We start from the raw sequence: 27,838 nt of genomic DNA on the forward strand, positions 1-27,838 counted from the left end.
CTGCAGTTATAACTATCAAATTTTATTGTCTATCAACAATATTGATCCCTTATCGTTTTTTTGTCAAACAACACGCGACCGCCGTGAACGGTTGAACATCGGCACACGACACTAATCGCGTCACTATTTAAAATCAGTTTGACGGTGATTTTGAATAGTTGCAGTTACAACAGTTTTAAGAACATCGGATTGCAGTCGATCCCATCTCCAGACACGGCCTTCAAAATGGCCTCCGCGTATAAAAGGTCTTATACAGCATTATGATTTTTCATGACAAAATAAATTACAGGAAGAAAAAAAAATTATAATAAGCGTGCTTCTCTAAATATGCCTCAGTTCATGACATGTTAAAAGTGACAGACTATGAGAAACATAAGGAATGTGTGTCTCTGACAAGATGGACGCAAGGATCATGCCGAAGATGTTTCAGGGCACAAGGAAAAATTAAAATCACAAGACGAACATGATATTTTTTTTACCATGACATCATCTAAAAAGATTTTAAAAGATGGGAGGGAAATAAAAATAAAACATTGCTACAAATCACTAGAATTACAAAACACTGCTGCTATAAAATCAGCAGCATTTTCACATATATATATATATTAAAAAAAAGCCTATAAAAAGCTGTGACATCTGTATGCTCCGAGTGACACACAGCTGTAAAGAGCGATTCAAACAGTGATTGTTTTTACAATACAGGTTGTGCACGTACCATTTTCTGACCAGTGTAATCGACCACTGTGGACTCGCTTCGCTCTTCTGCCTGAGGAGGAGCGGCATCGTGAAGCTTCTCAGGATGCAGTTGGAGCTATCCCGGCCCCGACAAAAAGGTTTACACAACATCTGGAACTGGAGACTCCGCATGTCGTCGAAATCTTCTACGAGATTACGCCGAAACCTCTGACGTCGCTGAAGTCGACACTTGGAGACTTCCCCCCCGCCAAGTGCAAAGCTACGCCTAACAACAAAGTGACGGTACAGTAGGAACACTTTATCCACCCCCCTGGTTGAACTGGTTGAAGTTTGTCCAGTTGGCTTCTGGAGGACAGGAGGAGGGCGGTTAGGGGAGGAGGGATTGTGTTTGTGTGTGTGAGTGTGTGTGTTTGTTTGGGAGGCAGGAGCAAAACCTAGAATCTTCCCTGCTTGGCGTCGCCGATGGCTCCCCACACATCAAAGACAAACTCGTCGGGAAAAGCGAAGTCCCCGAGGGTCTCGTCTAACGCCATGGCGAATTCATCCGGGTTCTTCTTGTCGCGGCCGACCTCGACCATTGTGGCGGCTGGAGAGGGACGAGCAGACACTTAGTTATGATGTTAGTTATGAGTTATGATGACACATTAATTCAACCGTTCTGTATTTGAAGACTGAAATTAGGGTAAAACCAGATGTGGATCACTTTTAATGACTGCACATGTTCTCCGATTCATACAGTCAAACATTTGGGAATAGTTCTTTAACCCCTCTCTTACTTTTTGCACCACAAACTACATCCAACTAAATGATCAGACAGTTGAATCGACACTTCTCTAAAACATGAGTGGGTTTAATTCATTAGCTTTAGCTAGATGTACCTAACAAGCTGTAAACTGTGAATCAAAAACAATTAACCTTCGATAATTATTGTGGAGGCAACGTCATCATTGCTTATGACATCTTCTGATCATTCTTGTTGTTAGTGTTGATAATGTCGCTCACCGAGTTCAGTGTCTCTGATGCCCATGTAGCTCTCCAGCAGGTCGTCCACCTTCTTCACCGCCTTCTCCTCAAACTCCGTCGGCTACAAGACACAAACAAGTCATTCAGTTCCTCAACGTTTATTCTATTTTGTCGTTTGTTCGTTGCTGTAACGTTTGGCACATTACTTCCCAGGATGTTGCAAATATTGTGACCTGACAGTTATTTATTATTCCAGCTTTTCAAGTGTTTTTGTGTCTGTGTTTAAGCCTCATCTCTGTGTATCTGTGTGTAGAGCGACAGCCTCTTTGCAGTCCTCATAATAATGTCAACAGCTCCGTGTCCAGAGGGAAAATATAAGCTTGGTCTCCCAGAGGTGGACGTCCATCCACAATACAAATGTCAGATCACAACGATAAGAGTCAGTGAAGGGGACTGAATTTAAATAAACTGTCATCCACTGATACTTGAGCTGTCCCACCCGGGTTCCAGTAGGATTATCTAGAGACACTCACCTCCTCCTCCACAGTGGCCGGGCCCTTGGCGCGAAGCCTCAGGGTCCCCCTCCCTGTGCCGATCTTGTTGTCACTGGCAGGTTTGGCCCCCTTTGACCTGGGCTCGAGCATTTCTGATCAATCAGAAGAGAAGCATTAAAACAGCGGAACTTATTCATAAATGAGAACATGAAGCAACAGAGACAGTTCTGGAGTACCAGTTTGTAACCGTACAGTAGAAAACAGCAGCTGTTCTGATAAACAACAAATCAGCTTCTCAAATGTGACCGTGTGTTCTTTTCTCCCCTCTGCATATTTAAAGGGGATTTAATATTTTATAATCTTTTGGGAGGTTAGTCGGACCAAGACTTCACTTTGCCCTCTGACGAACAGTCAATTCCATTGTTTTTCATTTTTTTCACTTCATAAACTTAACAATTAATTAAATCAATAAAGAAAATAATCCACAGATTGACTGATAATGTTGTGGCCTCGTAGTCTAACGTTTCCTCCACATAACCACAACGTCCAAGATCTTATTCCAGGCGGATTCTGATAATTTTTGGGGAAATTATTCGACAACTTGTTGCAGCTGAAGCTTTGATTGTTCTAAAGCAGAAACCATTTATTGATCAGGTGATTATACTGTTTTGATAATCAGTCAATCACCAAATGTTAAAGCAAAAATGTTGCTTTCAGCCTGTCAAAAATGAAGACTCTCTGGTTTTCTCGGTTTTCAATCACAGTAAACTGAATATCTTTGGGTTTTGGAATGTTTTGCACAGACAAAACAATAAAAGCTGTCAACCTTGAAGCTGTCACACTGGATTCCGAGAATCTGTGGAACCAATTTGTCTTTTTTCTGACAAGATGGAGGTTAAAACGACGAATCGAGAAGAGTGAAAATGGAAATTATCGTAAAGGTGCAGCCCTAATCAAAAGGTCAGTAATGTGATGTTAAAGTGTGATATATAATGTGTCTATAAGTATCACCTACGCCTTTTTCCTGAATCTCGTTTCTCACTCACCAAAGGCCTTCATCGGCTCCACCAGTTTGAGCGTGAAGGTTTTGTCTCTGGGCAGCTCTTTGAGCATGCGGGCGACCTCGTAGTGCCGCGTCCCGACAATGTTGTGTCCGTTGATGCACTCTATGTGGTCGCCCACGCAGATCACCTTCACCCCGTCCACAACGCTGCCCTCTTTGATGCGCTGCCACGAACGAAGAGACGAGGAAGTGAGATTCACCGTGGATGAATGTAATTAAACAAAAGCAAAATGTTCAGCTCAAGTTCAAGTGTGAGCCCACTTGATTCAGAAGAATACAAATTAATATTTTATCAAAAAAGCTTCCATGGAAAGAAAAATAACACAGTTTACGAAAACATCTGAAAAATAAAGAAAACCAACAACTGTGATGCAAATAAATCTGCTCCATCAGTTTAGTAGCAACTGCTCCACATGCGTTTGGTAGATGATTAACATAAATGATGGGAAATCTGTTCATTTCAATATTTTTTTCTTTCTATCTTGCGCTAAAGACAGACCTTGTAAATGTCCCAACCCACATTCTGCTCTCTGGTCAACCACTTACTGAAAGAGAAGATGTAATATTTTGGCTGAACATTTCATGTTCTTAAAGTTTAAAAAAAGATGTGGGAATGTTTCGGACATCCAAGATTAAATCTGAATGAATCAGTAAACTGAACATTGGTTTTAAAAAGATGCAGCATTTCTTTTCGTAGCTCATATGATACAACAGCATCCCAGAACTGACTCGTGGTTTTTCTTGTGTGACAGACAGTGTATCAGGCTGCAGTGCAGCTTCAGAATCACATGATGGCACATGTGAGCAGTTTGCTCTGGTGCAGCGTCAGCGTACACCAGCCTGTATCAAGGGGCAACATACGAGCTGCTGAATCATGATTTCCACCATGAAAGCGAGGTTGTGAAATTAAACGTGGCGGTCGTGCGAGCAAGTCGCCGCAGTGCAAAATGACCAGCTGCTGTTTTCCACGCGCATGAAAATATCACGTTGAATCGTCGCTCCCACATCGAGCGTAGATTTGAAAATGTAGACCTGTATCTCCAAAAAATAATGCCAACGTCCTGTGGAATCCAGACTTGAAGCTGGGACCTTTCAACCTAGTCGTAGTGGTGTTCCTAATAAAATGCTCAGTGGCACATTTAAGACAGATTCTAACACGTCTAAAAATTAAACAAACACAACAGAAGATCCTTTTCTGTGATTTGCTCCCGGTGAGACGTCACTTCCGTATGTCCTCACCTTTATGAAAGCGTAGCCCGCGCCGTTGTCGGTGATGGTGAGGCCGAGAGCGTCTTCAGTTTTGTAGACTTCCACCTCCTTCTTGATCCCTCTGATGTGGGCGAATATGAAATCCTCCAGGCCGATCTGGCCCCCCAGCAGCTTGTCCATGTCGATCTTGTGGGTGTTCAGGGTGCAGAACAGGATCTGTGCGGAGACGTGCAACAGGCATACACAGCACATTAACGATTTTTTTTTTTTATATATACCCATTTTTAATCACGTTGAGCTAAGATAAAAGGTTTTTAATATGCACGAATATAATCGTTTGTCTTCTAGCCTGTAAAGGAATGACCCAGAATAAGAGAGAAAAAAAAGAATCCCAGGTTTTAGTCGCAGTTTGAAAACTGAGAACAGATTTAAAAATAAAAGTGTTGATGACAAAGTGCTGCGTCAGAACACTAAATACAGGAATCATCGGGGGCCAAGTTATGCAGTTATGTCCCTCTTCCGCCCCCCCGGGGGGGTGTCATCTGTCCAAATCTGTGCAAAACGACCTTTTCCTCCTCTGCCAGAAAATGTATTCAAATCTGCCTCGACACCTTGTGGCCGCCACATCGGGGGAGAAACGTGATCGTCCGGAACACGATGCACAAGTGGCCCGATTTAACAGCACTTTAAACAGATACAGGAGGTGAAACCCAGGACGAGGAGGACACTGCTGGTGAATCATTCATTCTGCTCTGACTCACCTAGACAGAGCATGGACGGTATTCATAAGCTCTACTTTTATTGCTGTTTATCACTTATGTTACTCAGCTAAACCTACTCAAATATATACAGTATATATATGAATCTTGATATGAATTTTTTTTCCGTTGTTGTTGTTCTATTGTCCATTATATAATAACCTTAGATACAAGCTTTTCTGTAAAACGTCTGCAGAAGGTGTTGATTTTTTTTCTATGTCTGATGAATGTAAGACTTCGGTTCCTGTTCACACACACTTTCCACGTACACAGCGCGGGGAAGCGCTTCTTACGCTTGACGTGTTAAAGTCGCAGTCAATGCCGGAGTTACGTTTCACATTGTGTAATCTGTACGGAAAAAAGGCTTGTGCTCTGATTTGGAGGTTTTTTAAAGTCTGGCGCGTGCGGAGGTGTATCTGTTTTTGTCTTGTTTGTAGTTATGGTGCAAGACACATGAATGATGCACAAAATAAATACGTTATATCACAACTATTGTGGGATCAGCTTCCTAGCGGGACTTTGATAAAACACAGAGCGAAGATTCCGTAGCCGACTTCTGGGTTGGTGCGTTAGAAAGGGATTGGTTTGTGTTGGCTCATCGTGAGGATGACCTCTGTGCACCAATCAGGCTCTGGCAGCGAGGGTCTGCCTTGTCGGGACCTGTTTATTTCGCTGTTCTCACTGTCTCTCACACACACTCACATTCACACTCACACACTAACACACACACGCACACACACACACACACAATCACCGACACGGCCTCATGCGTTGCCTTGGGTAACCAGACTGTTAAAGAATGGGGTTATAATGGAGAGGAGGCCGCTAAGAGGAGAAGGCAAAGAGAGACACTGAAAGAGTCCGGAGGATAAAGGGAAGGGGTTTACTGTAGCTGATGTGATGGCTCTCTCTCTCTCCCTTTCTTTTCCATAACATCTCTTCCTTCCCCCAAGGCCAGGTTATTACCCAAGAGTGAGTGGGAGGTAGAGCAGCGGACGCCTACGAGCCCGGTTACCAAGACCGCATCAAGCCGCTTCTCTCAGCTCTCAGCGGCACTCCCTCTCCTCCGGCTGTGCCGACGGACATGGCTCGTTCGCACCGGCCGTAGTGTAGCTCGAGTGCAGCGACGCGCTTCTTCACTTCCTAATGACCCGACCCACAAGAACAGATACTTGCACCTCCTCCCACTGGCCGAAACCCTGATAACCACATGGGAAAAGGGCAAGTGGAAGGAGACGCATCTGTTCCGCCATCATCCGTGACAGTGCTGTCAATGGGCCGACGCTTTCAAAGGGGGGATTACAAAAAAGACATGAGAATAAAGAGACAAATAAATTCATTCATTCATTTGGAGTCTGATGTGAAAGTGTGTATAAATGTAGCAGCATTTTCTAACAGGGCTGCGCTGCTTTGCCTGAAATAAAAAGCTTTTTGTGTTGACAGTAGAGAGGAAGAGTGCTCTCCCCAACATAATTACTAAATTGCAGTTACCCTTTTGTTCCCTGAAGGGGAGTGCAAATAGGTCAGCAGCTCTAAACAGAGAAGGAGAAAGAACCTGTAGTTGAACAGCAGCCATTGAGAAATAGGAATATTTTACAAGCAGTTAATCTTTTCTTTACAAATCTCCACCTACATCTTTAAGTCCACACAATTACATTAGAAATCACTTCTCCTGCCTGTGTTTGCAGAAAGTAGAGTTAGATAACTTTTAATTGGACCCCCCCTTCTGTCCCATTTAGAGCCTCGTCAAATTGTGTCGGTTGGAAAGATTAAACCGGGGAATATAGCGCTCACAGTGGAGAGAAGGCGGAAAATAAATGTTATTCCCTATTTCCCGTATTCGTCTGGTGTTATTTCAGTCAGCGCCACGTGTTTTTAGTAGTTAGCAGGGAATGCTGACGTAAGCTGCCGTGTGTATTGTGGTGTGGCTTTTTTTTTTTTTTCAACAGGAAATCGCATCCATCAGCGTTTGAGGCCGGTGTAATCATTGACCCGACTGCGGATGTGAGCTTCTTCTAAAATGACCGTTTCATAAAAGGGGGGTCGGTAAAGCACGAGGTCAACAACCCAAACGAGGAATGATCGGTTTCGTACGGAGTCGAGTCAGACATGATGTGGTCAGTGCATTTGACAAACGCATGTTGACATGTGAATTATACTTTTAGACTGAAAACAATACAAGGTCCATTTTTAGGTTGTTTCCAGTTAACGAGTCATGTTGCAGATTTTCCGCTGGTTGCCGGCCGCCATTAAAAACGTCGAAGAAGAGTGAACGACCAATCACGTTGTTGCGATCTCTCCATCGTGTTGTGGCCCTTCAACCATGGCGCTACATTTAGAAACATCACAGGGCTAGCTCAGCTATGTTTTCATTGTCTGCCGCTGCAACTTTTCCCCCATCACCGTTTTTCAGATGTGGCTTCATTTGCTTGACAGTAGTTAATGAAAATTATTCGGGGGAAAAGAAAAACTATTTGTGTTGCCTTAATCCGGGATTACAACCTACTACATCGATGATGGAATGGTTTGATACTACTTAGCTCGATGTTTGGCTGATTGCCACATGACCGTTTAGAAAGTCAGTCTGACATTTGAGCTTCAGGTCAGTTCAAGAAGACTCGTTTTGGTTTTTTTGCCACCTTAAAAGAAAAATATATGACTGAACCTTTAACTGCTTGCAGCCTCTTGAAAGATTATTTTCTACCATCACGGCAGACAGAGAGATGTTTAACAACAACCAGAGGTCAAACTCTCCTCTGATACCTGATCACCACACCCATCACGGTCACGCCGATCCTCGGACTGACATAAACCCGGAAATCACTTCAGAAAAACGAGTTGGCTGTCGGGCAGCGACAACGCTTCCTCTGCATCATCGCTGGTAAACACGCACACACGCACGCACGCACGCACGCACGCACGCACGCACGCACACCAGTAACTTGGAAAAAAAACTTGAGCCCAAATAGTTAGGGCAAGAATAAACTTGGGAAATCCCAGCATTCCTTCTCGATATAATAAAATAATCCTGCTAGTAGAGTGGAAATGATTAGGCAACAGACTTAAAATATGTAAATAATGGTTGAAGACCTTTCGTTTCTGGGGATTTAAAGGTCGTTTCTGGGGATTTACATTTTTATATAAGGGATTTTGGACCAAAAAGAAACATATTTCATTGCACAGAACATAAATTTCTTGTGCAATTTGAGATTAATTGCTATATTGTGATAAACACTATGCCACTATGTTTGATAAGCCTGTAAAACCTAATGAAATCCAAAACAATGTGTCAGCAGCTACGTACTCTACCTCCCTGCAAAGATAATGATGTCCAGCTTCGAGTGACACTGTCAGATAGATATTTACTGTTAGATGTGTTGACAGGAAGGAAAAATATTATTTTTGAATTCATTTTATAGAAAGTACAAACCACTACTAACCACAGTTGTGCCTCAGGAATAAGTGTTCAGTTGAATTAACGTCTCTTTTGGAAAGTTGGGGAAAGTAGAATATGTGGCAGAGCTTCGTACTGGATTGCATTAGATTGTAAATGTCAAAGTGGCCAGGGAGTGAACATATTGCAAGTGAAAAATAATGTTGAATGAATATTGTGATGTTTATTTCCGTCGACCTGATCCACATCAGAAATGAAATGGTCGAGAAGAAGGTTTTCTGTTTACAGAGTACAGAACAGGTTTACATCGTCTTTCAAGCGTTTGTTCTGAGTGATGCAAGACGTCTCCACATGCAGACAAAGACTCAGAGAGTCTGTTTAGCCTCGACTGCGGTTAATCCTGACGCTTGCTTGGCCTTTTTTCACCATCGAGTTAGTGAGTGTGGGAGCTCGGTTAATACAAACTGCAGACTGAAGCTCAAATTAGATTGTTTCCTCCTAATCCCTCCCCCCCCTGCCCCTGATTAAGAAATGACTGGCTGCAAAAAAAAATGTGAACCACAACCACCTGGAACCTGCAAAAATGAGACGGCTGCAGACCAGCTATTCAAACTGCAGGCAAATGGCTGCGACAGGTGGACAAGAAGCAAAGTCAAAGAGCCACGCCTAAAAACTCTGCAGGTGCGGGAATAACAAGCAGACTTTGACCCGAGCAGAAAGAGCACATAAAACATCGCATCCAAAGCTCCAACCAAACACTTTGACATCATGTCTTGGCTTGCCGAGATAACGGGGAATGAACCCAGTTTGCATAATGTACTCATGTGCTGTAAAGTACTCTCCCTATACTTGTAGTGTATTTGTTACAGTTACGAAGCGGTTACCAGTTATTTCACTCGCACAGATTCCTTTTCCATCGGTTCTGCTTCCTAAATAAAGTTACTGCACCACGAGGTCTACTGTCTAATTAAGGCACAACAATAGATGCTCAGTCAATCCACACATGCTTCGATGCAATGTGATGTCTGTTTGGAAAGCAACATTTTTTTTAACCTGTTAGAGGCGACGAGTGCGGCCTGGGAAGCAAACACCATTGTCCGTTACATAATTCTCATCAAGCTCAGCCGAGCGCTCGTGCAAACCTCAGCGATCCCGGCGACGCCAGTTGACAAACAGCCACAGTCATGGTTTCTGTGCCGCTCGCAGTGACAGTGACACTTGTTTCCTTCACAGAAACGCCAAATTAACGAGCCACCACGAGAAATTAGTTCCATCTTAAAAGTGTTAATGAATTGTGTTAACTCACGCGCATCTTCTTCACCTTGAAAGGAAAATTCTGCTCTGCTGTGTCCATCTTTAACAAGAAGACAACAGCTCCTTTAGATATTTAGATGTTCAAAACGTCGCAGCATAAACATTATTCAAAAGTGTAAAAAGTCCAGCAAACTATGGCTTCATACATACTACACCGTTTTTATTTATATTTATTTTAAATACTTCGTTTTAGCACCACATCAGCAATAATCCTTGTCCATACTAACACACCTAAAAATTGTATATCACATGACCGTTCATGTACACTGGGCATGTGCGTGCCGGTGTAAACAGGAAGCAGATTGACTCCTCGCAGTAGGTTGCTTAGTTATAGAAAATATCACGAACGAGGAAGCGCAATGGTGGAAAGTAAGAGCAGAAAAAAGTAAGAGGTGGAACAGTGAGTGTTAACAATGCTTTGCCTTTACCGCTCGGAGAACCAATCAGGAAGCAAATGACTGCGTCATTTCCAAAAATCGCAGTTTCTGCCCGTCCATACTACACAGTCCTGGAGTTTTCGAACTAAAACGGGGACTGCATCGTTTACTACGTGCTCGAAGACTTCAGAGTAGTGCGGACAGCAGGTATTCCAAGTCTACACAACAGCTAGGGCAGATGACACCTTTAACAATGTCAGATGCTCAGTGTTGTAATTGTCTTAACAGCAGATTTCTAGAGCAGACTGCATTTGACAATGTTGTTTAAAAAAGAAAAGAAAAAAACCATTTGCACATTGGCAAGAGATTGTTAACATTTTTGTAACTGACATTTATTGTTTTTTGTCAGATTATATTTGGACAAAATCCAAGACAAACTCAAGGCACAGAATAAATGCATCTTTAAAAGGACTCTCAAAGGATGACTGACTGCCCTCATCACGCTAAGACGGTGGTATGGTCAAGAGGCAAAATACCGGAAAATGGACTGAAGAGAAAAGAAAAATATATATAGCTCTCCACTTACTAAGTACCAAACAAAATGTGCCACTGGAATATCACTTATTTGTTGATCAGATCATTTCTGAGATAAAATCTGTAATTTGCTGCTTTACGACTGTCCTTTTTGTGATGCAATGCTCTTCCATAGCTGTGCTTGGATAACAAGTAACACTGAAAAACATGGGGTATTATTACGATACTGGTAACAAAACTTGGGTATCATAATAGCACCAGTGTCGAAATGATACGTAGCCTACTTGCATTTATCCATAAGAAATTACACTCCTTACTTCATCCCCGAGTTTGGTTGGGAAATACACAGTCTGATAGAACAGTACATCCTCCCTTGTTTTCATTGGAAGTCTTTCAGGGAAGTGTTGGTAATTTAAGAGGTTGTGGTGCTGTTGAATTCTATAGAGTAGAACAGGTTTTTCTAATATTTACTCTACCCTCAATGATACGATTGAGGGAACAAAATATCAGAAACACCTCTCAGCATTATCCAAAGTATTATTTGAGTAACAGTGGCAAGACTTGGCTACAATATTGGCACCAGGCACCAGCTCGAATCGCAGGTATCCATTCAAATTTAGACTTCCTACCCTGAAACGCTGAGCTTTGTTTGTCAGCTTTGATCTGACAGCACTGAAGGATTTTCTTGTCTCCTCTGACACAGGTCACACCCAGTCAACATTGGCTGGTGTTTATGGAGGGAGGAGGCCCTGGGCCGAGCTGATCCCCAGGGTCCACTGGGTCGCGTCTGGCTCTGGCTGGGACGGGTTATCTGGTTAGATCTGAGGGCTGTGCCCGAGCCGGACGCGAGGGACTTCCGGTTGTAGAACCTGCGGAGTCCAACATCTAACAATATCACATCACACCCCTTCTCTCTATCTATTTGCCTGTGTGTATGTGCGTGTACAACCTTTTGTGAAATGTCCTGAATGGGCCGATACGCTCTTTGACACGTGCACGCGTTTTCCATCTACTGTACACCAAAGGATGCCAATGTGACAACGCGACATTTTGACTTCTGCATTATTTTTCTCTGCTACCTACTTGGCAAGGATAGAGGCGTTACTCAAACAACGAACTATTTACTTTCTGTCGGTGTGCCAACTATAACAATCACCACAAATGTGACTCCATACCGATTCATGTGCTGCAAATGGGCTCGAAGTTCCAAAATCAGCTACAGAACAACACTTCTGGAGCTGCCAGAAGATCAATGCACTCTTAAAACAGGGCAGCTTTCGTAGGGATGGAGGTTCGAATCCAAGCTTGCAATGCAACTTTCCCAAAACCGTCTAAAATCCCAAAACTATTCAAGGAAAAGAACATGGTGTAAGGCAGCTTCTGCACTAGAACAAGTCTACACAGAGACAGAAAGGCGCTGATGAAAATCACCGATAGACATGATGGAACAAATACTTGTCGAATTGATAGAACAACAACAAAACCGCAGCTGGGTTTGAGTCTCATTCATTTCTACCATCAAGTCAGAAAGACGGTGGCCAGTTAAAGAGGAGAACTTGACTGAAGCAACTGCATCTCTGAGCTTCAAGAGTGGAAGGAAGTTCACATTTTCTACAGCGCCTGGGGGCAAACCAGGCTGATAGCACGCTGCCCTGCCGGCCTTTCTAGTCATATTCAGGCTGACACACCACTCAAACTTTCCTTTGAAAAAGGAAGAGCTTAAGCAGTCTGAGCTCAGGACACAGACGCTGCTTTTGTTTTGTTTTCATGACCTCCACGTAGACACTCAGCTGGAATTTGTTGCTGAATGGCCATGAAAATACCCCAGTGACTGCATAATGAAGATGCAGACATTTCTCAATCCTGCAAGGGAGAGAGTCAGCTGGGCGTGCCTCTATAAACACTGACTAGCTTTGACACAACACAATCAAAGTTCAATTTAATGGCCACCACGGGAGACATCTCTGGGAAGAGTCACTTACTGTTCACACCTTTTTACTGTAGTACTGGTCGTAAAATTAGCAACACAACAACACAACAGCGTACAAATACTCCATTTTAAATGAATACTTTAATACTCCAGTAAAGGTTTTGCATTTAGCAAAATGTATTAAAAAGGCATTCTGTCATTGGCCAAAGATTTCAGTTTACTATGATTTTATTTTAAAACAGGCAAAAGTGATAAATATAGACGCTGATTGGTGTTTTAGCCAAAAACAAACAAACAACATAAGACTCAATCGATTACCAAAATTATTTTCTATGAATCTATTCAATTACTGAAGTTACTTCATTAACGTGCTTGTTTTCATGTGTATCCTTGTTAGATAGCTTGGATTAGCCTGGATTGAATATTCACTTATTTTCCATTCAATTTTTACTTGTCTCTGTACATCACTTCACTTAACATGTATTCATTTACTGCTGTGCTGTTTCTAATGTTTTTAGCTTGTTTATTAGCTTCTGGTTCAGTGTGGCAGGTGTACCTTGTTTTCATTAGAGGTGTGGAAATTTTCCTGTATCGGTTGCTGTTAATATTTTATGTTTATCTTGGACCTTGACGTGATTTGATGCAGATCAAATTTCCTTCTGGGATAATAAAGTTGAAGTTGAAGTTGAATTAACTTCACTTAAAGGGATAGTTCAGTGATTTGGCCGAAGTACGCTTGAAAAAAATTGTGCAAACTTTAACGTCTGTCTGGTGGAAAACTGACGCTGTGAAAAAAATACGTCCTTCAGCGTACAATTGAACGGATATATGGTTTTTTTTTAGGTAAGCATTTAAAAATATGGCGAAAAAGGCGTTTTTCTGTGGTCCCCTCTGCTGCAGTGGGACTCAGACTTTCGCTTCTTCCACTTCTCCTCCAAACTCCGTTAAATTACATTGCTGATCACCATCTTCATAAGGTAACATTAACTATGTAGAAGTAACTCATTCAACCCCACTTCAAAATCACATTATGTTCACATCATCCATTTAAGCTCGAGAGTGCTGGTTGGTTCCTGGGTGTCTGAGGAAATAATTAAAACTGCCATGTACAGGGGGGGGGGGGGGGCAACAACAAATATTTGCCCCAGTGCCCCCCGACGAAGTTAATCCGGCCATGAGCACTTTGTAAAAAAGTCTAGAAACCTATCTGTTCGAGAGTACTTCAGGTACCTTAAGTAAAATGGAGCTTTGACCGACTCGCAAACGCAACACTAAATCCCTTACGACGTGACTTGATCCTCCACCACGGACAACAGGTGAGCTCTTACCTCCGGCGGACTGATGGTGAACGCCTCCGCTATCTTGGAGTAGAGCTCCTTGACGTTGGTGAAGCCCTCGATCCTGCCGGTGGGGCTCCCGTGCGCCAGCTGCGTGTGGAACACGAGCTTGGGCCGCAGGTTGGCAGGTGGCGGCGGCAGTCCCGCGCCGTTCACGGCGGATTTGCTCAGGCTGCCGGCGGCACCTGCCGGCCCGACCTCCTCGTTCTCCACCAGATGCTCCTTCGTCGACTTGTTCTTCTTCCTCCACGGTCCCAACGGCATCGTTTCTGTTGTTTGTTAGTCTCTTTTCCTTCGTGTAAAAGCAAAACAAAAAAAAAAAAGAAGAATGTCCGAGCCGCTGCTAGAACATTGAAGTACCTGTTGAGTCCCGAGCCACAACGGTGGAGCGGTCTGTATTCACTTCCTTCTTTCCTTCCTTCCTTCCTTTCCTCGTCGTCCCCACGACCCCGGGCTGCTCTTCGACGGTGAAAAGATTCGGCAGGTGAGACGGTGAGTGTGGGATAAACTCTGACACAACCCCCCCTTGGCCCGGCTGGCTGCTCCTCGGCTAACAATAGCGACTCTGTTGGTGTGTCGGCGGGGCGCAGGCGCAGTGGGAGGAGCCGAGGGCCCCACCGGGGCGGGAGGGCCAGTCTCTCGGTGCACCTGTACACCTGTACACAGCCACAAGGGGCTTTAAATCAATTATTCCTGGTATTTTTTACAACACATTCATGCAAAAGGAATATGGCTTAAAATAGCCCAACATGATACGCCCACACAACAGGGATGGGCTAAAGAATAGATTCATAATTGTCTAGGATCACTGAGTATTTGGATTTTGAGTATCTTCTTCCAACCAAATACAAATCCAATATTTGTTTTGTTGTCCCCCTCTTGATATCATAGATGCACAGCAGAGTAGCATTCCGTTAAATAATGTAAAATCTGTGATGTAGTTCAAACCAATAACAGCAGAATAGCTTAAAAAAAAAGAAGAAGAAGCATTTTAGGCATATTTCTGTGTTGACGAGTGTCAGTGTGAATCTGCAGACAGTGGCACCTGACAGTAAATGGTAACTGCAGGAAATGTGAAAATGCAATTTACTACAAAGAGATGCAAAACTGTGAGAAAAAGATGCAAATCAAGGATGTATGTCAATTTCTCATAATCTACGGAGACCATGTGCGTTTAAATAGTTTTTTTTTGCTTGCTGTAATCATCCCTGCAGTTCATACTTGCCGATTTAAGCTGTCGCTTTCGATGCACTTTGATGTAAAAGAGTGATGTAAGAGATGGAGGGAAAAAAATCCTAATTCAGCTGTTTGAATTGGACAAGTCAAATGGATGTCCTCCATTCTTCCTCATATTAGCTTCAGGTAAACTATGAACTAGGTGTTTAGATCAAGGATGTACACCTCAATATTCATTTAAGACAGATGTGAAAGGTGTAAAACTATCCTTGTCCATGGGTGTAGCCCTGGGAAGACCATTACTGTACTTTTAGTTTTTTTTATCCACAGCTCATTTGTTCACCACCTCTGACCCCCTCTGAGGCTTATTAAAATGAGAACTGTAAATATATGCATTGTAAGATCACGATGTGGAATTATTGTCTTTTTTTAAAAATTGGATTTAATATGGGTTATATTCAATACACTGGTTTCCATACAGGCTGGTGAAGTCACATTGAGCAAGGAGCAGGTGTGTTTACTCTGCAACCTCCCGGGATAATAGTGACTCACCATTTACACAAGCTGATGAGCGTGTATGTGAGTATTTTAGGGACGGTGGAGCCATTCAACACAACTCTTTGTCATTCGAAGGGAACAATTCGTTCATCGCGTGGGCCTATATAGTTTATAACATGGGTAAAAATTTAGAAGAACTGGTGGTGGATGGTGAACAAAACCTATTACAAAAATATGAATAAAAGAAATGCAATTTTGTAGCCATCTGATAATCATAGCAGCCATTATCAGGCTTTTATAGAATCCCCCTCCTCCCCCCTGAGCCATGGTGAGTGATGTGGCGTCCCCTGGTGGGATAATGTAAAGGCCTCTGTGTTGGCAGCTCATATCCAGCAGCTGAAACCAGACGGCTATATTTACACACTCATAGTTTTGCTATTAGCAACTTCAGTGAATGTGTTTTTTTTAATTTGTAAACTTTGAGATTTCACCATATACGCTTTACAACAACAAAATATTCACATTCGACTTATCAAAACACACTCTATTTCTGAAGATCAACACAATTTGCTGGTGCCATAGAGAATCCATTTTTGTTGTAATATATTGCTATGCAGGCGGACTATAAATAGGCCTCAGCAGGATTAGAGGTTTTTAAGTGATTATCGTTAATGTGCAGTTTATTTTTAATGGGGGAGGATTCTTTGGATGCCTCTCCACGACTGGAACCGCTCCAGATCAGTTCATTTGGAAATATTTATTTCAAAAAGTTTCAAAAAGTATCTTCAGATGTACAGTTCTAAAGTTCACTCGACCACTTCCCACTTGAATAACATGTACACACATTTTTTTTAAGACAGCCTCCAAACTAATCTAAATGAGAGCATAATAATTTACGGTTCGGCTCTACATTTTTCCCAGGATCACTGGGAACTAGTGGCAACTGTAGACTCATTCACAACTTCCAACAAACAAAAAGATAAAGTGATTGTGGAAAAGAACCCACATACATATAATGTGCACTTCCAGATATGGACAATCCAGACTGTCCTTCGCCCGTATCAACTCAGCAGCATGCATGGTATTTATAAAAAAAAACACCAACTGGCTCAAAAATAGAAACTGCACATTTGTAAGAAGGGTGGTGCATCATCTGTGAGCTGTCAGAACCGTCCTTGTGTGTTTGTTTGGTAACACGTGTGAGTCATGATGTCATGCGTCTGTCTCGCCTCGCTCAGTCCGTGTCCTTCGTCCCTAAGCAGGTAAATGTCGTTTCAAGACGTCCTTGGCGTTGCCGGGCAACGTCTCGGGAAAGTTCACGTCAAACTCCACCACCAGGTCTCCTCTCTGCTCGGGGTTCTTCGGCAAGGGGAGGCCCTGTCCGGCGACAGTCTTTCTCATGCCGGGCTTGACGACGTCCGTGATCTTCATGTTGCACGTCTTCCCGTCTATCGTCGACACGGTAACCGAGCATCCGCACAAAGACTGAAAAAGACAACTTACACGTGAGCTACTGCAGGCAAAACATATTAACACATGAGGTCACCCTGGATATTTGACAGTGTATAGCACAATGTGGTAAATTCACATGATAACTAAACAGACATAACAAACTGATATTCAATGCAACAGAAGCACTGTATGTTAGAGCCAGACCAATATATCGATTGGCTGATAATATTGGCAGATATTAGCCTGTCACAGACATATCGGTATCGGCTGATATGTTCAGAGCCCGACCGATATTATCGATATTGTGTTTACATTTTAGGTGGAATAAATGTTTTTTTCCTAATTCAAGTCCTATTAATTTGGTTGTGTTTGTCATTTTTAATTGTTTTTTATGATAAAGTTTATGGTTAAACAAAAATATCGAGCCTCAATTACATTTCTTTTTCATAAAGGTTTGATAACGACATCTTAGAATCATACATATATATTTACGTATATCGGCCGATGTATCAGTATCGGGAATCTTGTACTCCCTAATATCGATATCTCCATCGGCCCCTAAAAATCCATATCAGTCGGTCTCTACTGTATGTAGCACGATAACACAAAATTATCATAGGATTAAAAAGTTTGGCTAAATTGTGGATGGTATTGATTTACCTTGCAGCAATACTGTGAATACATCTATTAATTTTGGCATTTATCTTATCAACACTAATGGTGGAAGACTGATACCGGATTTTGAAACTAATTAAATATGACAGAATTTAGAAAATCTGAATATTCTGTTTTTTTGGGGGGACATTTCTGCTCTGCAGTTTCCTCTGTCGTTTATCAGCTGACATGTACGATGTAACTGCAACTAGGCAAATATATCAGAGCAGCTGATTTTGTTGGTCAGGACACATGTTGTGTGATTTCTCAGCATGCAGCTGTCAGATGTCCAGGGATGAGGCGGTGAGATGTATCTCTGAGTGTCGAGGACAGTGAGAGGAGCCATATAAGTACATCTTGCACCATGTGTGTGTGTGAGTGTGTGTGTGGGCGGCCGCCGCCTCTCTGCTTTCCCCATGATACATCTCCTATTTCTCAATGTTGATGAACCAGATTACATAAGTACACATCCAAAGTGTGTGTGTAGTTCTCTAGTAGTATGCTCATAGAGTGTGCCTGTACTTTCCAGGGAAAATCGACTCTTCAGGTAGACTACGCTCAGTTTAGTGGGTTGTGACCGAGCTTTTAAAGCAGCACTCTCGTGTAAACGTGAGCCTGTTCTGATCAGACTCTATTAATACCACTCAGTCGCAGTGGGTGCCAAAATAAGGAAAATTGCCTCACCTGGCGTAAACTCACGCGAACAGGATACACAATGTTGGAACCCTCTCGCCTGAAGTGCGGGTGTGGCTTGTCCTTGATGACGAAGACAATGTCAGCAGGAATGGTGTTTGGCGACTCGTCTCCCTCCCGTGGGAACGTGATCTTGGTCCCCTCTTTCCAGCCCCGCTTGATCTCGATGGTGAGAATCTTATCCTCGTTGCGCATAACCCTGCCGTCCGGATTTAGCCTTTTGCGGGAGATCTTCATCTTCTTGGTGCAGCCGTGGAAGACCTCCTCCAGGGAGACCCTCAGCTCGTGGATGATGGCCGGGTCCTGCTTCCGGCGCTGCTGCCCCCCCGGGCCGATGTGGCCGTCCCGGGGGAAGCCGTTCAGGTTGAAGCTGGTGAAGGAGCCGAAGGGGTCGTTTCCGTCCACCTCCATGTCGTCGTCGTCTCGCCCATTGGCCTTGCGCCCGAAGAACATCTCAAAGGGGTTTGCGCCACCGAAGAAGGTGGCAAAGGTGGCGTGAGGATCCCCGTGGAAGGTGTAGGTGAACGTGCTGCCCTGTCCGTCCCCAGTGGGTCCACTTCCTCCCTTAAGGCCTGGCGGAGAGAGGGAAATGATTCATCAATTCAATTCAATTCAATTTCATTTGTATAGCGCCACATCACAACATACATTGTCTCAAGGCCCTTTACATAGTGAGGTCAATATTACAATATTACAGGGTCATCAGTCATTCATCCTGATACTACTGGGCAGTGGGAGAGCTTTCTGTGGCGCCGACTTTGACGACAGGGATGCACAGTCCCATCTTCTGGATGAGGCCAAACACCAAGTGGCTCGTGTATCGGCCATAAAGTGAGTGGGTTTATTAGAGCCTCAATGATGAGGGGATCAGTTGGTGAAACGTTCGACGGAACAATTTCAATAACCAGTTCATTGTTTTACTCGTTTTTCAAGCAAAAAATCAAACATTAGATGGTTCCAGCTTCTTCGATGAGATAATATGCCACTTTTACTCTGTGGAAATAATATTTTGCCGCAGCCCTACAGTTTATTCATCAGCGTTTTGAGTTGGAGACTGGAATTCTGTTTCGATAAAATACTTTGCGGTTCAAAATCAACTGCATTAAAAATGTTTTTTAAAGGATAGTCAAGAACTTGAGTCTTTGGTGGACAAAGTCTCATTCCATTTTTAGATATTACAGCAGTTTTCCCAGCGGCAATGTTAAAAATCTTGCCTTTTACAACATTTAGATGCTCTGTTTGCTCTGTGACGCTCTTCTTGCATTCCTTTATATGCATATTTTTACATTGCGGTTCCTTTACATTGGCCTTTCCTCGTTAACATCCCTCGTGTGCTTTCTGATACATCAGTGGTCAAAATGAAGTTACTGAGCCACCGTTCATTTTTAATATTTCTTCCCTTTCTCACATCGAACATGCTTCCTCCCACCCATCGCCATCTGGACTGACTTCATACTCAGAAACTACACACGCTGAACAGAAAGGTTTGACATTATGAAAAACATTGTTTTTTGTTTTATACTAAAGCAGCCATTTCTCTGAGAGGCTCTGTCCTGACAACCCTTTGTTTCTTTTTAATTGGGGGTTTATTATATATGCAGATATAGTATAATGGGATCAATATTATTGATAATAATAATATTATGCAGGAAACTGTAGGTGTGCTACCTGCTGACAAGCTGATTTCTGGGCCTGTTGGCTGCAGTGAGTGACTTGAATTAAAAGCCAGCTGTGGTCTCACGTCCACCCATCATCTTTTTATTATAGCAGGTTTATAACGGCACGACGGAGGCGAATGAAGAGTCGTCACGCAACGAATCCACACGTTACCTTCCTCTCCGTGTTGGTCGTAGATCTCCCGTTTCTTCGGATCGCTCAGGACTTCGTACGCCTCGGCGATCTCCTTGAATTTCTCCTCGGCGGCCGCGGACTTGTTTTTGTCCGGATGCCATTTCAGCGCCTGCTTCTTGTAGGCTTTCTTCACGTCCTCCTCCGTGGCCCCCTTGGAGATGCCCAGCGTTTTGTAGTAATCTTTGCCCATCTTCCCTCCTCTCGCAGATGATCGACTGAGGAGACAAATGAATGGACGGACGTGGCGCGCCGAGAGGAGAGATGGGCGCACTCGGGAGCCAGGGGCTGGTCTGGAGGCTGGCGGAGGAGATTCAGTCGGGACCGGTGTCGAACAGGGCGCCGCAGACAGACACACGCTGCAGCGGGATGAAGACCATCTAGAGGCGGTTAGTCGGCGCCGTGGACCCTCGCTTATTTATCCGGGACTTTAAATAGCCTCGCCCCCCCCCCCCCCCCCCCTGCATCCACACAGCGCCAAAGTCAAGTTAAACACGAACACGTCATTCTGCATCCGGTTGGTTGCAACAACGCGACTGGCTCCGGAGCTGCCAGAGATATAAAAGTTAGCTAGTTGACTTATTTTTTTATTCATTTTTTTTTTAGAATAAGATTTTAATACAATTAATAACATTTTAAAACGGTTTTTTTTTTTGCAGTACCCGTAAGTACCTTTTTGTTTTTTTTTCTGTTTCACGTTCATCTATCAACTGCTGTGGTGGTTTTCGTCAGTTAGCTTAAATATTTTTGCTAAAGCTAGCAGCTAGTTAGCGTAACTTAGCTTAGCGTAAAGACTCGAAGCTGCTAGCTAGCTCTGTCCAAGGGACAAAAGTGAAAATCACTTAACACACCGCTCCTCATTGGTTCAATCGAAATTGAAGCGTAACTCATCGGAAACTGGAAATACAAAAACAGCCTTTGCTGTGCTTGATAAACTTTAAAAAAAAAATTTTTTACTGTTTATATTTTTAACTACCTAGCATGTGCCGTTAGAGAATACCTGTTGCTATACTTGTTGTTGCTAACTGAGAGAACTTTTTAAATTTTTTTTTTAAAAAATGTCTTATTTTGAAAGCTTATTTCCGGTTTCGCTCTATCTAACGCTCGCCAACTCGACATCTTGCGCTGGAATCCCGCGGCTCTTTCTAGAAACACTGAAGCACCGAGGCGCGTCACTCACTAAACCGGGCTCCTTCACCTCATCATCCAGGTGAGGGGTGAGAAAAGTCCCGCTCTTTGTGTCTCATGTAAGTGATAAACAAGGTGACACCACCAGACTGTAAACTGACAGCTGGACCTACAGTGGGGGGAAAAAAAAAAAATCACAGCAATCACTATGACAAAGGCTCATTTAACTCACTCTTTATTTCCACAGACACAAGGGAGGACCGGGCAGACAGGGCAACTGGCCAGGGCCCCCACCCCCAAAAGTCCCGGGTTTACTCCAGGTCATTTGGATCAACACACAATTTAATTAAATGGATAAATTAACTATGACGTCTTTTTACCTTTTGCTTAACCATAAAATGTCTTTGTATAAGTCGTTTTTCACGTGGAATACCTGGCTATATGAGATTATGATGGGAATTCTTCACGTGAGGAACCGTTTCACACATGATAAACATGTTATGTGTTTCTTAGGTGACAGACTCAGTTGTCGTCTGTAAATTCTTTATGACACCATAAAACAATTTGATACATATGAGAAAACAATGTCAGACATCCGACTGATTAATAACTAAATAATTTCTTGAAAAAGATAATTGTAGATGTTATATGAATATAGAAGTAGCAAAAATGCACAACGAGCCATTGGACTGTGAAAGGCAGATCATGAATGGTAGTGTGTGTGTGTGTGTGTGTGTGTGTGTGAGAGAGAGAGAGAGAGAGTGTGTGTAGGCTTATTATCCAGAACATTCCTATTGTATCCAATTGGCTCCACACATCAAACTAAAGGTTGAGTTTTTCTCAGTTCCATAATTACGTACATTTCTATCTACTTGTCTATTATTTGTTTATTATCTATTGTTATTACAATCACCCTGGAAACTCTGTCACCAGGTCCACAAATAGAGGAGTGGGGCCCAGACAGTGATGATTGAAAATGATGATGGGGGCTTTGCTGTGGTCGCCTCTTCTGCAGCCACAGCGCCACCTGCTGCTCCACAGAGGAAGTGGAAATTGCTTCTCTCTTTGAGCCAACGACAAGAGCTCTGACACTGCATCGACTGCATGAGTCAGCGTCTGTGCAATAAGGCTGCAGGGTGATAAACTCTGCTCATCACCGAAGCTTTATCTCTCTCCTTTCAAAAGAGGACCTGCAGCGGATAAAGCAGCCTGGCATATTCATCTTTTTTTTCTTCCTATACAACCCTGAATATGGATCAGTTTCGAGGGTTATTCGTTAAACTGGACCAAAACAAAGATGGATTCGTATCAGTGGCAGAGCTGCACAACGAGATGAGGACACATGGGATCATCTCCGCAGATGCCAAGGCCCAGGTAACATTTTCATCATCTTACTTTTTCCCAAACCTGTATTTATGTTCATGACCCTCATTCAATTATTGCATTCATTTCCATTGATTCATTTGTTTCCCCTCCTAGAATATCATTGATTCTTATGACAAAGACCACGACGGCCTTTTGAATTATGAAGAGTTCCTCAGCTATATGATGGCCAGAGAGAGGAAGTGGAAAATTCACTTTCATGACCTTGACAAGAACAAGTGTGGTGAGTAGTTACAGTATGAGTCCTACCGCTTATTAAAGAAAATGTTAATATTTCTCAATGAAACAGTTGAAATGCTAGGCTGTTAAATAACACTGCCTATAAACACAAATATGTGCTCATTTGTTTTTCGAAGAATTACGCCTGCAGTTTTATTCTCCTGCAGAATATGGTTATGTGCTCTACTACTGATCTAGAAGATGTGTAGTTCCACCTGGGCATATTCTTTTTAAACTACTGTAAATGCTCGTTCTTTTTCTGGCAATAAACGCTGTTTTCAAGGTCAAACAAGAAAGAGAGACAGAAAGACGTGCAAACACGAGACTTGTTTATAGTACACCACAGACATGACACTGAGCAGAGCTACAGTCAGAGTGCACAGTGTCACTCCCCAGAGAGACGTTGAGCGCAGCCATCGACTGGACAGTGTTGCAGAAATGAACTGGAAGATCAAGTCCCGGTGTGTGTTTGTATTGTAATTCTGTGCATTTCTTCTCCGATCAGGGGCAATTGACCAGGAGGACATCATATGTTTGTTTAAGGAGTTAGGAGTGGTCATTTCAAAGCCGAATGCAAAAAAAATTATACAAATGTAAGATTTTTTTGCCAACTACTATACCTCATGGATTAATTGTTACATTTGAACAAATGCTTATTGCCCCCATAAAGTGACATTAGGTTCAAACTGGGTTTAAAATATACTGATGTGATGGACATTTCACATTTCACATTTCACTCAGTTTTATAGTGAAGATTCTGCTATCAAAAAATGTAATTGATTACTTTGTTGATTAATAATAGTCAGGTTGCCAGATTGTAAGACCATACTTTTTTCCTGCTATATATGGATTCAGTCCTTTTGTAGAGAATCCACTGACTTACTAATGTTTCTTTTGTAACTGCAGACTTGTTAGTTGGAAAATCCACAACTGTTTAATTAATGATGGTTGGAACATAAGAAGGAAACAACATATCTTTAGTTTATGTCAGCATTCTGTGACCAATCAACTCATTTATCAATATTAGAGACACTACTGGCAACCTTTACTAGCATATGCGCTTGTGTAAAGTGATACTAGGATCGTGTTTTAGACACAATTTGACACTCTCACTCACAATCTGTACATTGTGATGAAACAAACGAGTCACACGGTGAACATATGGACATTTGTTGTGTTTGCTGATGCCAGGATGGACGAGGACAGTTCGATGACGGTGGACTGGGGTGAATTCCTGCACCATGTCATCCTCAACCCCGTGGACAGCATCGGGGAGCTGGTGACCTCATGGAAACACCAGCTGGTAAGAAGAGCTGGTCGAGCGGTGTCTCTTGCTCCTGATGGCTTGTTGACGGGAGTGTCTGTACACTTAAGCATACATATACAGTATAATAACGCAATGATTAAAAACAGAGGGCGATGAATGTGATCTGTCGTTTGTCCGTCTGCAGGTTTTTGATGTCGGGGAGAGTCGTGCGATGCCCCTCGAGTTCCCCGAAGAGGCGTCTGGTTTTGGTGCGTGGAGGTCGTTTGTTGTGGCAGCAGGACTGGCAGATGCCGTATCCCGGACTGTGACGGCGCCCATCGACCGCCTCAAGACCCAACTCCAGGTCAGGTCTACGAACATCTGCATGGTTCTGATTAAACCGTTTTAATAGTGATGCACCTTTAAGGTTCTTGACAAGTTCTCACTTTTTCTTTTTCAAACACCTTTTTGCGCGACACTGAGCGACAGGGCTTCTCACACGTTTTTTTAGATGTCTAGGTGCACTACCATTTAGTGTATCACTGTATACCAGCTATAGAGTTCAGTTGTCCAGCTGTTTGAGCAGAGCTCCACTAACTCACTTTCAGAGCTTTCAACCACACCCCACATTATAACTTGTTATATATGCTGACGAAAGACCATGAAGATTATTGTTTTACATATTGTGCTCCTAAAAATAATGACGAACTTCCTCTGTTAAACTCACAGAGTAATTTAGTGAAATCTTTAACGCCTGCCCTGATATTCTTTCACGTGGTCTGGATTCTGTTCTTTCTTTTTCTTGGTCGGAAATTTGACCAACAGGGAACCGATTTTTGTAATAAATTCCCTGTTGTTACGGTTGAGAGGTTGTATTACTGTACAGCATCAGGGTGTAAAGATAGCGTGTTATCAACTAGCCTTACCTTGTATGACATAATCTGTCTTTCTCCTGATGCTTGAGGAGCATTCGATTTACAGTTCACTGAATAAAAGAAATGTTTTACAAGACTGATCATATCTTTACGGCTGTTTTTTTGCACCCACTTTGAATCAGTGCTACACACTTAATGCTGAAGAATCATTGAGAAAGAGCTCAGTCAGTGCAGCATCTAGCGATGTTTCCCTGTGGCTCACACTGACCTCTTGACCTCCCTGAATGGAGCGTGTCAAAAGACGTTGACGTGATTTTCATTCTGTCCTTTGTTCTGTCGCTTTACACGTGAGACCTTGTTATCTTTGCAGCATGTGAACCTGAATTTATCCTCAAACCGTTAGTCAGTATATCTCTGTGTTGAAACTTTTTCCTGTGCACTCCGAAGGTTCATGGATCCAAGGCCTTCTCCCAGGGCTTCCACGAGATGAGAGCAGGCGGCCTGCGTTCGATGTGGCAGGGCAACGCCGTCAACGTGCTGAAGGGAACGCCACAGTCGACACTGCAGTGTCTTATCTACGCCCAGGTCAGGCATATGTGATAGCAGACGTGACTCTCTGAAGTTTGAATTATTCAGGAACAAGTTTCCCATTTCTAATCGACGTGCACACGCTCAGAGCTTCTCTGCCCTGTCCAGCTGAAGGTCTACACCCAAAACCGAACCCAGGAGACTCTGACGGTGCAGCAGCGTTTCGGGTTGGGCTGCGTCTCCGGTGCCGTCGCTCACGCTGCCTTCTACCCTTTAGAGGTACCAGAGATCAGCCGCAGGTCTGAGTGCTTCAACATTTCTGTCCTGTCCTGTATTTCGGCCATAACAGCAAAAAAATTGCTTATGTATAGAATATTACTAAGTTTAAATGTCGGGTGTCAGAGTTTTTAAACAGTGGAATGTCGTTTGTATTTTAATCATATAAATATATCCAAACACTGGATTTAATGTGTCAGTGGAGGTTTTTATGTATAAATCTCTCTCCTCTTGTCCCTCAGGTGTTAAAGGTGAGACTGAACCTGCAGCAAGCCGGCACCTACAATGGCATGGCGGCCTGCGCCCGATCCATTTACAGACACGAGTCTCTGTCCTCGTTTTACAGAGGATTCAAGCCCAGTATCCTCTGCATGATCCCCTACGCAGGCATGGAGTGTGCGGTTCACCAGGTGAGACGGAACAAAAACTCAAAGGGTTAAAAACCCAGCTCGATCTGACAGATACCGGCCTTTACTATATTTTCTTCTTATCGCAGTCGATCATGAACTGGGCAAAGAGTGATCCGGCCTACAACAGTGACTCCAAACTGTTTTTCTTCAGTTTCGTGGCCTTCGCCTCTGGACAAATGACCAGCTACCCACTGGCAGTGATCCGCACTCAGCAGCAAGCGCAAGGTAACATTTTATATTTGTTTATTCACAGTTGACTCTATTCGAAACAATCTTTGGTCGTGTTGTCCTCATCATCGTTTTGTATGTTTTGCAGCTTTCAGCTCAGAATCACGTCCGGCTTCAGGTGTTTTTGAAGGACTTATTGGGATATATGAAAGACGTGGACTTAGGGGATATTATAACGGCATGGGAGCCAGCTTTGTCAGGGCTGTTCCATGTGCCTTGATCAACTACACTTTAACTAGAACATTTGAAAATCTGTTGGAGTCTTGAGCTTTAGCAGAGAGGTTGTTTTTCTTTTCACACTGAGCTGTCAGGATAATCAGGAACACAAAAAAATAATACAAAAACTGTGGACTCTGGGTAATGTGAACGGGGTGACTGAAAATAATGGGAATCCAGAAAAAGAGTCACGTCTCCCCAGACATGCATTATCATGTGATACAGCCTTTAATACCTCTGCAGCTTAAAGACTTTTACCCTCTGACCAAGACCTGGAGACGCGGTGAAGTTTTTGTGAATAAAGTAAAACCTCATTGTGTGCTTATGCATGGTTCGACTTGAGATTTACATTGTGACTAAATACTAATGTGTGATAACGGCCCACTTAAGACTGAGCAGTGTAAATGAGGACGTGTTGAAGTGTGAGCTGTGTAATAAAGTATGACATTTTAAATCATAACAGGGGTTCAGACATCTCCTTTTTCATTTATCATTAAACAGTGTCAGCAGGGTCCTGAGTTGACCTGTGTCTTTGTTTTGACCTGAATGTGTGCTGTATATTTTTGTATTTAAACTTTTTTTTTTGACATATCAAGGCAGGTGTTGGATTTAAGATTGTTATGGCAATGGTTGCTCATTATCTACGTACTGAAACAAGTCACAGACAGTTTATCATAGGACAGCCAAATAACAATGTAATAAGGAAATTAATTCCTAACTATGTTATCTTCATTATTATAATAGATGCCCGAATATTCAATGTAACGCGAAAAAGCATAAAAACTAAGGAAAAAATGATCTAAAGAAAAACAAAAGCAGTGGTAGTAAGTATTAGGGTAGTTCGCAATAAAGTTTTTATAATACAAGTCTGCACAACATATTTCAGCCTTTTTTCTTATTCTTAACTCTGAAATTAATCTGTGAATCATTCAATGTCAT

General features: G+C 42.8%; 3 protein-coding genes across 10 annotated transcripts; 1 reads left to right on the plus strand and 2 right to left on the minus strand.

Moving 5' to 3' along the window:
- Nucleotides 1-6: 6 nt before the first annotated feature.
- gipc2 (GIPC PDZ domain containing family, member 2) lies at nucleotides 7-14,671 on the minus strand. The gene is made up of 6 exons (XM_035633492.2): nucleotides 14,061-14,671; nucleotides 4,456-4,641; nucleotides 3,200-3,380; nucleotides 2,193-2,305; nucleotides 1,699-1,780; nucleotides 7-1,282 (listed from the first exon to the last, which is right to left on the minus strand). Exons 1-6 carry the CDS (start codon nucleotides 14,331-14,333, stop codon nucleotides 1,131-1,133), a joined length of 987 nt encoding a protein of 328 aa, XP_035489385.1. The 5' UTR covers nucleotides 14,334-14,671; the 3' UTR covers nucleotides 7-1,130.
- On the plus strand, nucleotides 14,440-27,359 carry slc25a24l (solute carrier family 25 member 24, like). Of its 8 annotated transcripts, XM_035633486.2 has the most exons (14): nucleotides 14,440-14,561; nucleotides 20,601-20,779; nucleotides 21,766-21,838; nucleotides 22,452-22,654; nucleotides 22,779-22,892; nucleotides 22,998-23,124; nucleotides 23,626-23,713; nucleotides 24,312-24,423; nucleotides 24,572-24,730; nucleotides 25,689-25,826; nucleotides 25,938-26,048; nucleotides 26,288-26,455; nucleotides 26,542-26,680; nucleotides 26,772-27,359. In XM_035633486.2, exons 5-14 carry the CDS (start codon nucleotides 22,851-22,853, stop codon nucleotides 26,948-26,950), a joined length of 1,263 nt encoding a protein of 420 aa, XP_035489379.1. In that variant the 5' UTR covers nucleotides 14,440-14,561; nucleotides 20,601-20,779; nucleotides 21,766-21,838; nucleotides 22,452-22,654; nucleotides 22,779-22,850; the 3' UTR covers nucleotides 26,951-27,359. The 8 variants fall into 8 exon arrangements, with proteins under 8 accessions (XP_035489379.1, XP_035489377.1, XP_035489376.1 ...); XM_035633484.2 differs by having other exon boundaries at nucleotides 21,766-22,346; nucleotides 22,452-22,892; XM_035633483.2 differs by having other exon boundaries at nucleotides 22,452-22,892.
- Nucleotides 16,190-20,583, minus strand: dnajb4 (DnaJ heat shock protein family (Hsp40) member B4). Its single transcript, XM_035633491.2, has 3 exons — nucleotides 20,373-20,583; nucleotides 18,534-19,114; nucleotides 16,190-17,228 (listed from the first exon to the last, which is right to left on the minus strand). Exons 1-3 carry the CDS (start codon nucleotides 20,581-20,583, stop codon nucleotides 16,998-17,000), a joined length of 1,023 nt encoding a protein of 340 aa, XP_035489384.1. The 3' UTR covers nucleotides 16,190-16,997.
- Nucleotides 27,360-27,838: the final 479 nt, after the last annotated feature.

The sequence above is a fragment of the Scophthalmus maximus genome, chromosome 5 (assembly GCF_022379125.1).
Source record: "Scophthalmus maximus strain ysfricsl-2021 chromosome 5, ASM2237912v1, whole genome shotgun sequence".
In the NCBI taxonomy this organism is placed as follows: Eukaryota; Metazoa; Chordata; class Actinopteri; order Pleuronectiformes; family Scophthalmidae; genus Scophthalmus; species Scophthalmus maximus.

Bases quoted from the DNA above. Each gene is read 5' to 3' on its own strand.
- gipc2 (XM_035633492.2), bottom strand. From the start codon at position 14,333: ATGCCGTTGGGACCGTGGAGGAAGAAGAACAAGTCGACGAAGGAGCAT. The intron at 2,306-3,199 runs GTGAGTGAGAAA...CTGATTGATCAG, and splicing joins GGAGCCGATGAAGGCCTTTG to AAATGCTCGAGCCCAGGTCA. The intron at 1,283-1,698 runs GTGAGCGACATT...GTCCCTCTCCAG, and splicing joins CATCAGAGACACTGAACTCG to CCGCCACAATGGTCGAGGTC.
- slc25a24l (XM_035633484.2), top strand. From the start codon at position 22,770: ATGGATCAGTTTCGAGGGTTATTCGTTAAACTGGACCAAAACAAAGAT. The intron at 24,731-25,688 runs GTCAGGTCTACG...TGCACTCCGAAG, and splicing joins GCCTCAAGACCCAACTCCAG to GTTCATGGATCCAAGGCCTT. The intron at 26,456-26,541 runs GTGAGACGGAAC...TTCTTATCGCAG, and splicing joins TGGAGTGTGCGGTTCACCAG to TCGATCATGAACTGGGCAAA.
- dnajb4 (XM_035633491.2), bottom strand. From the start codon at position 20,583: ATGGGCAAAGATTACTACAAAACGCTGGGCATCTCCAAGGGGGCCACG. The intron at 19,115-20,372 runs GTAACGTGTGGA...TCTCTCCGCCAG, and splicing joins CGACCAACACGGAGAGGAAG to GCCTTAAGGGAGGAAGTGGA. The intron at 17,229-18,533 runs GTGAGGCAATTT...TGTCTTTTTCAG, and splicing joins TTCGCGTGAGTTTACGCCAG to TCTTTGTGCGGATGCTCGGT.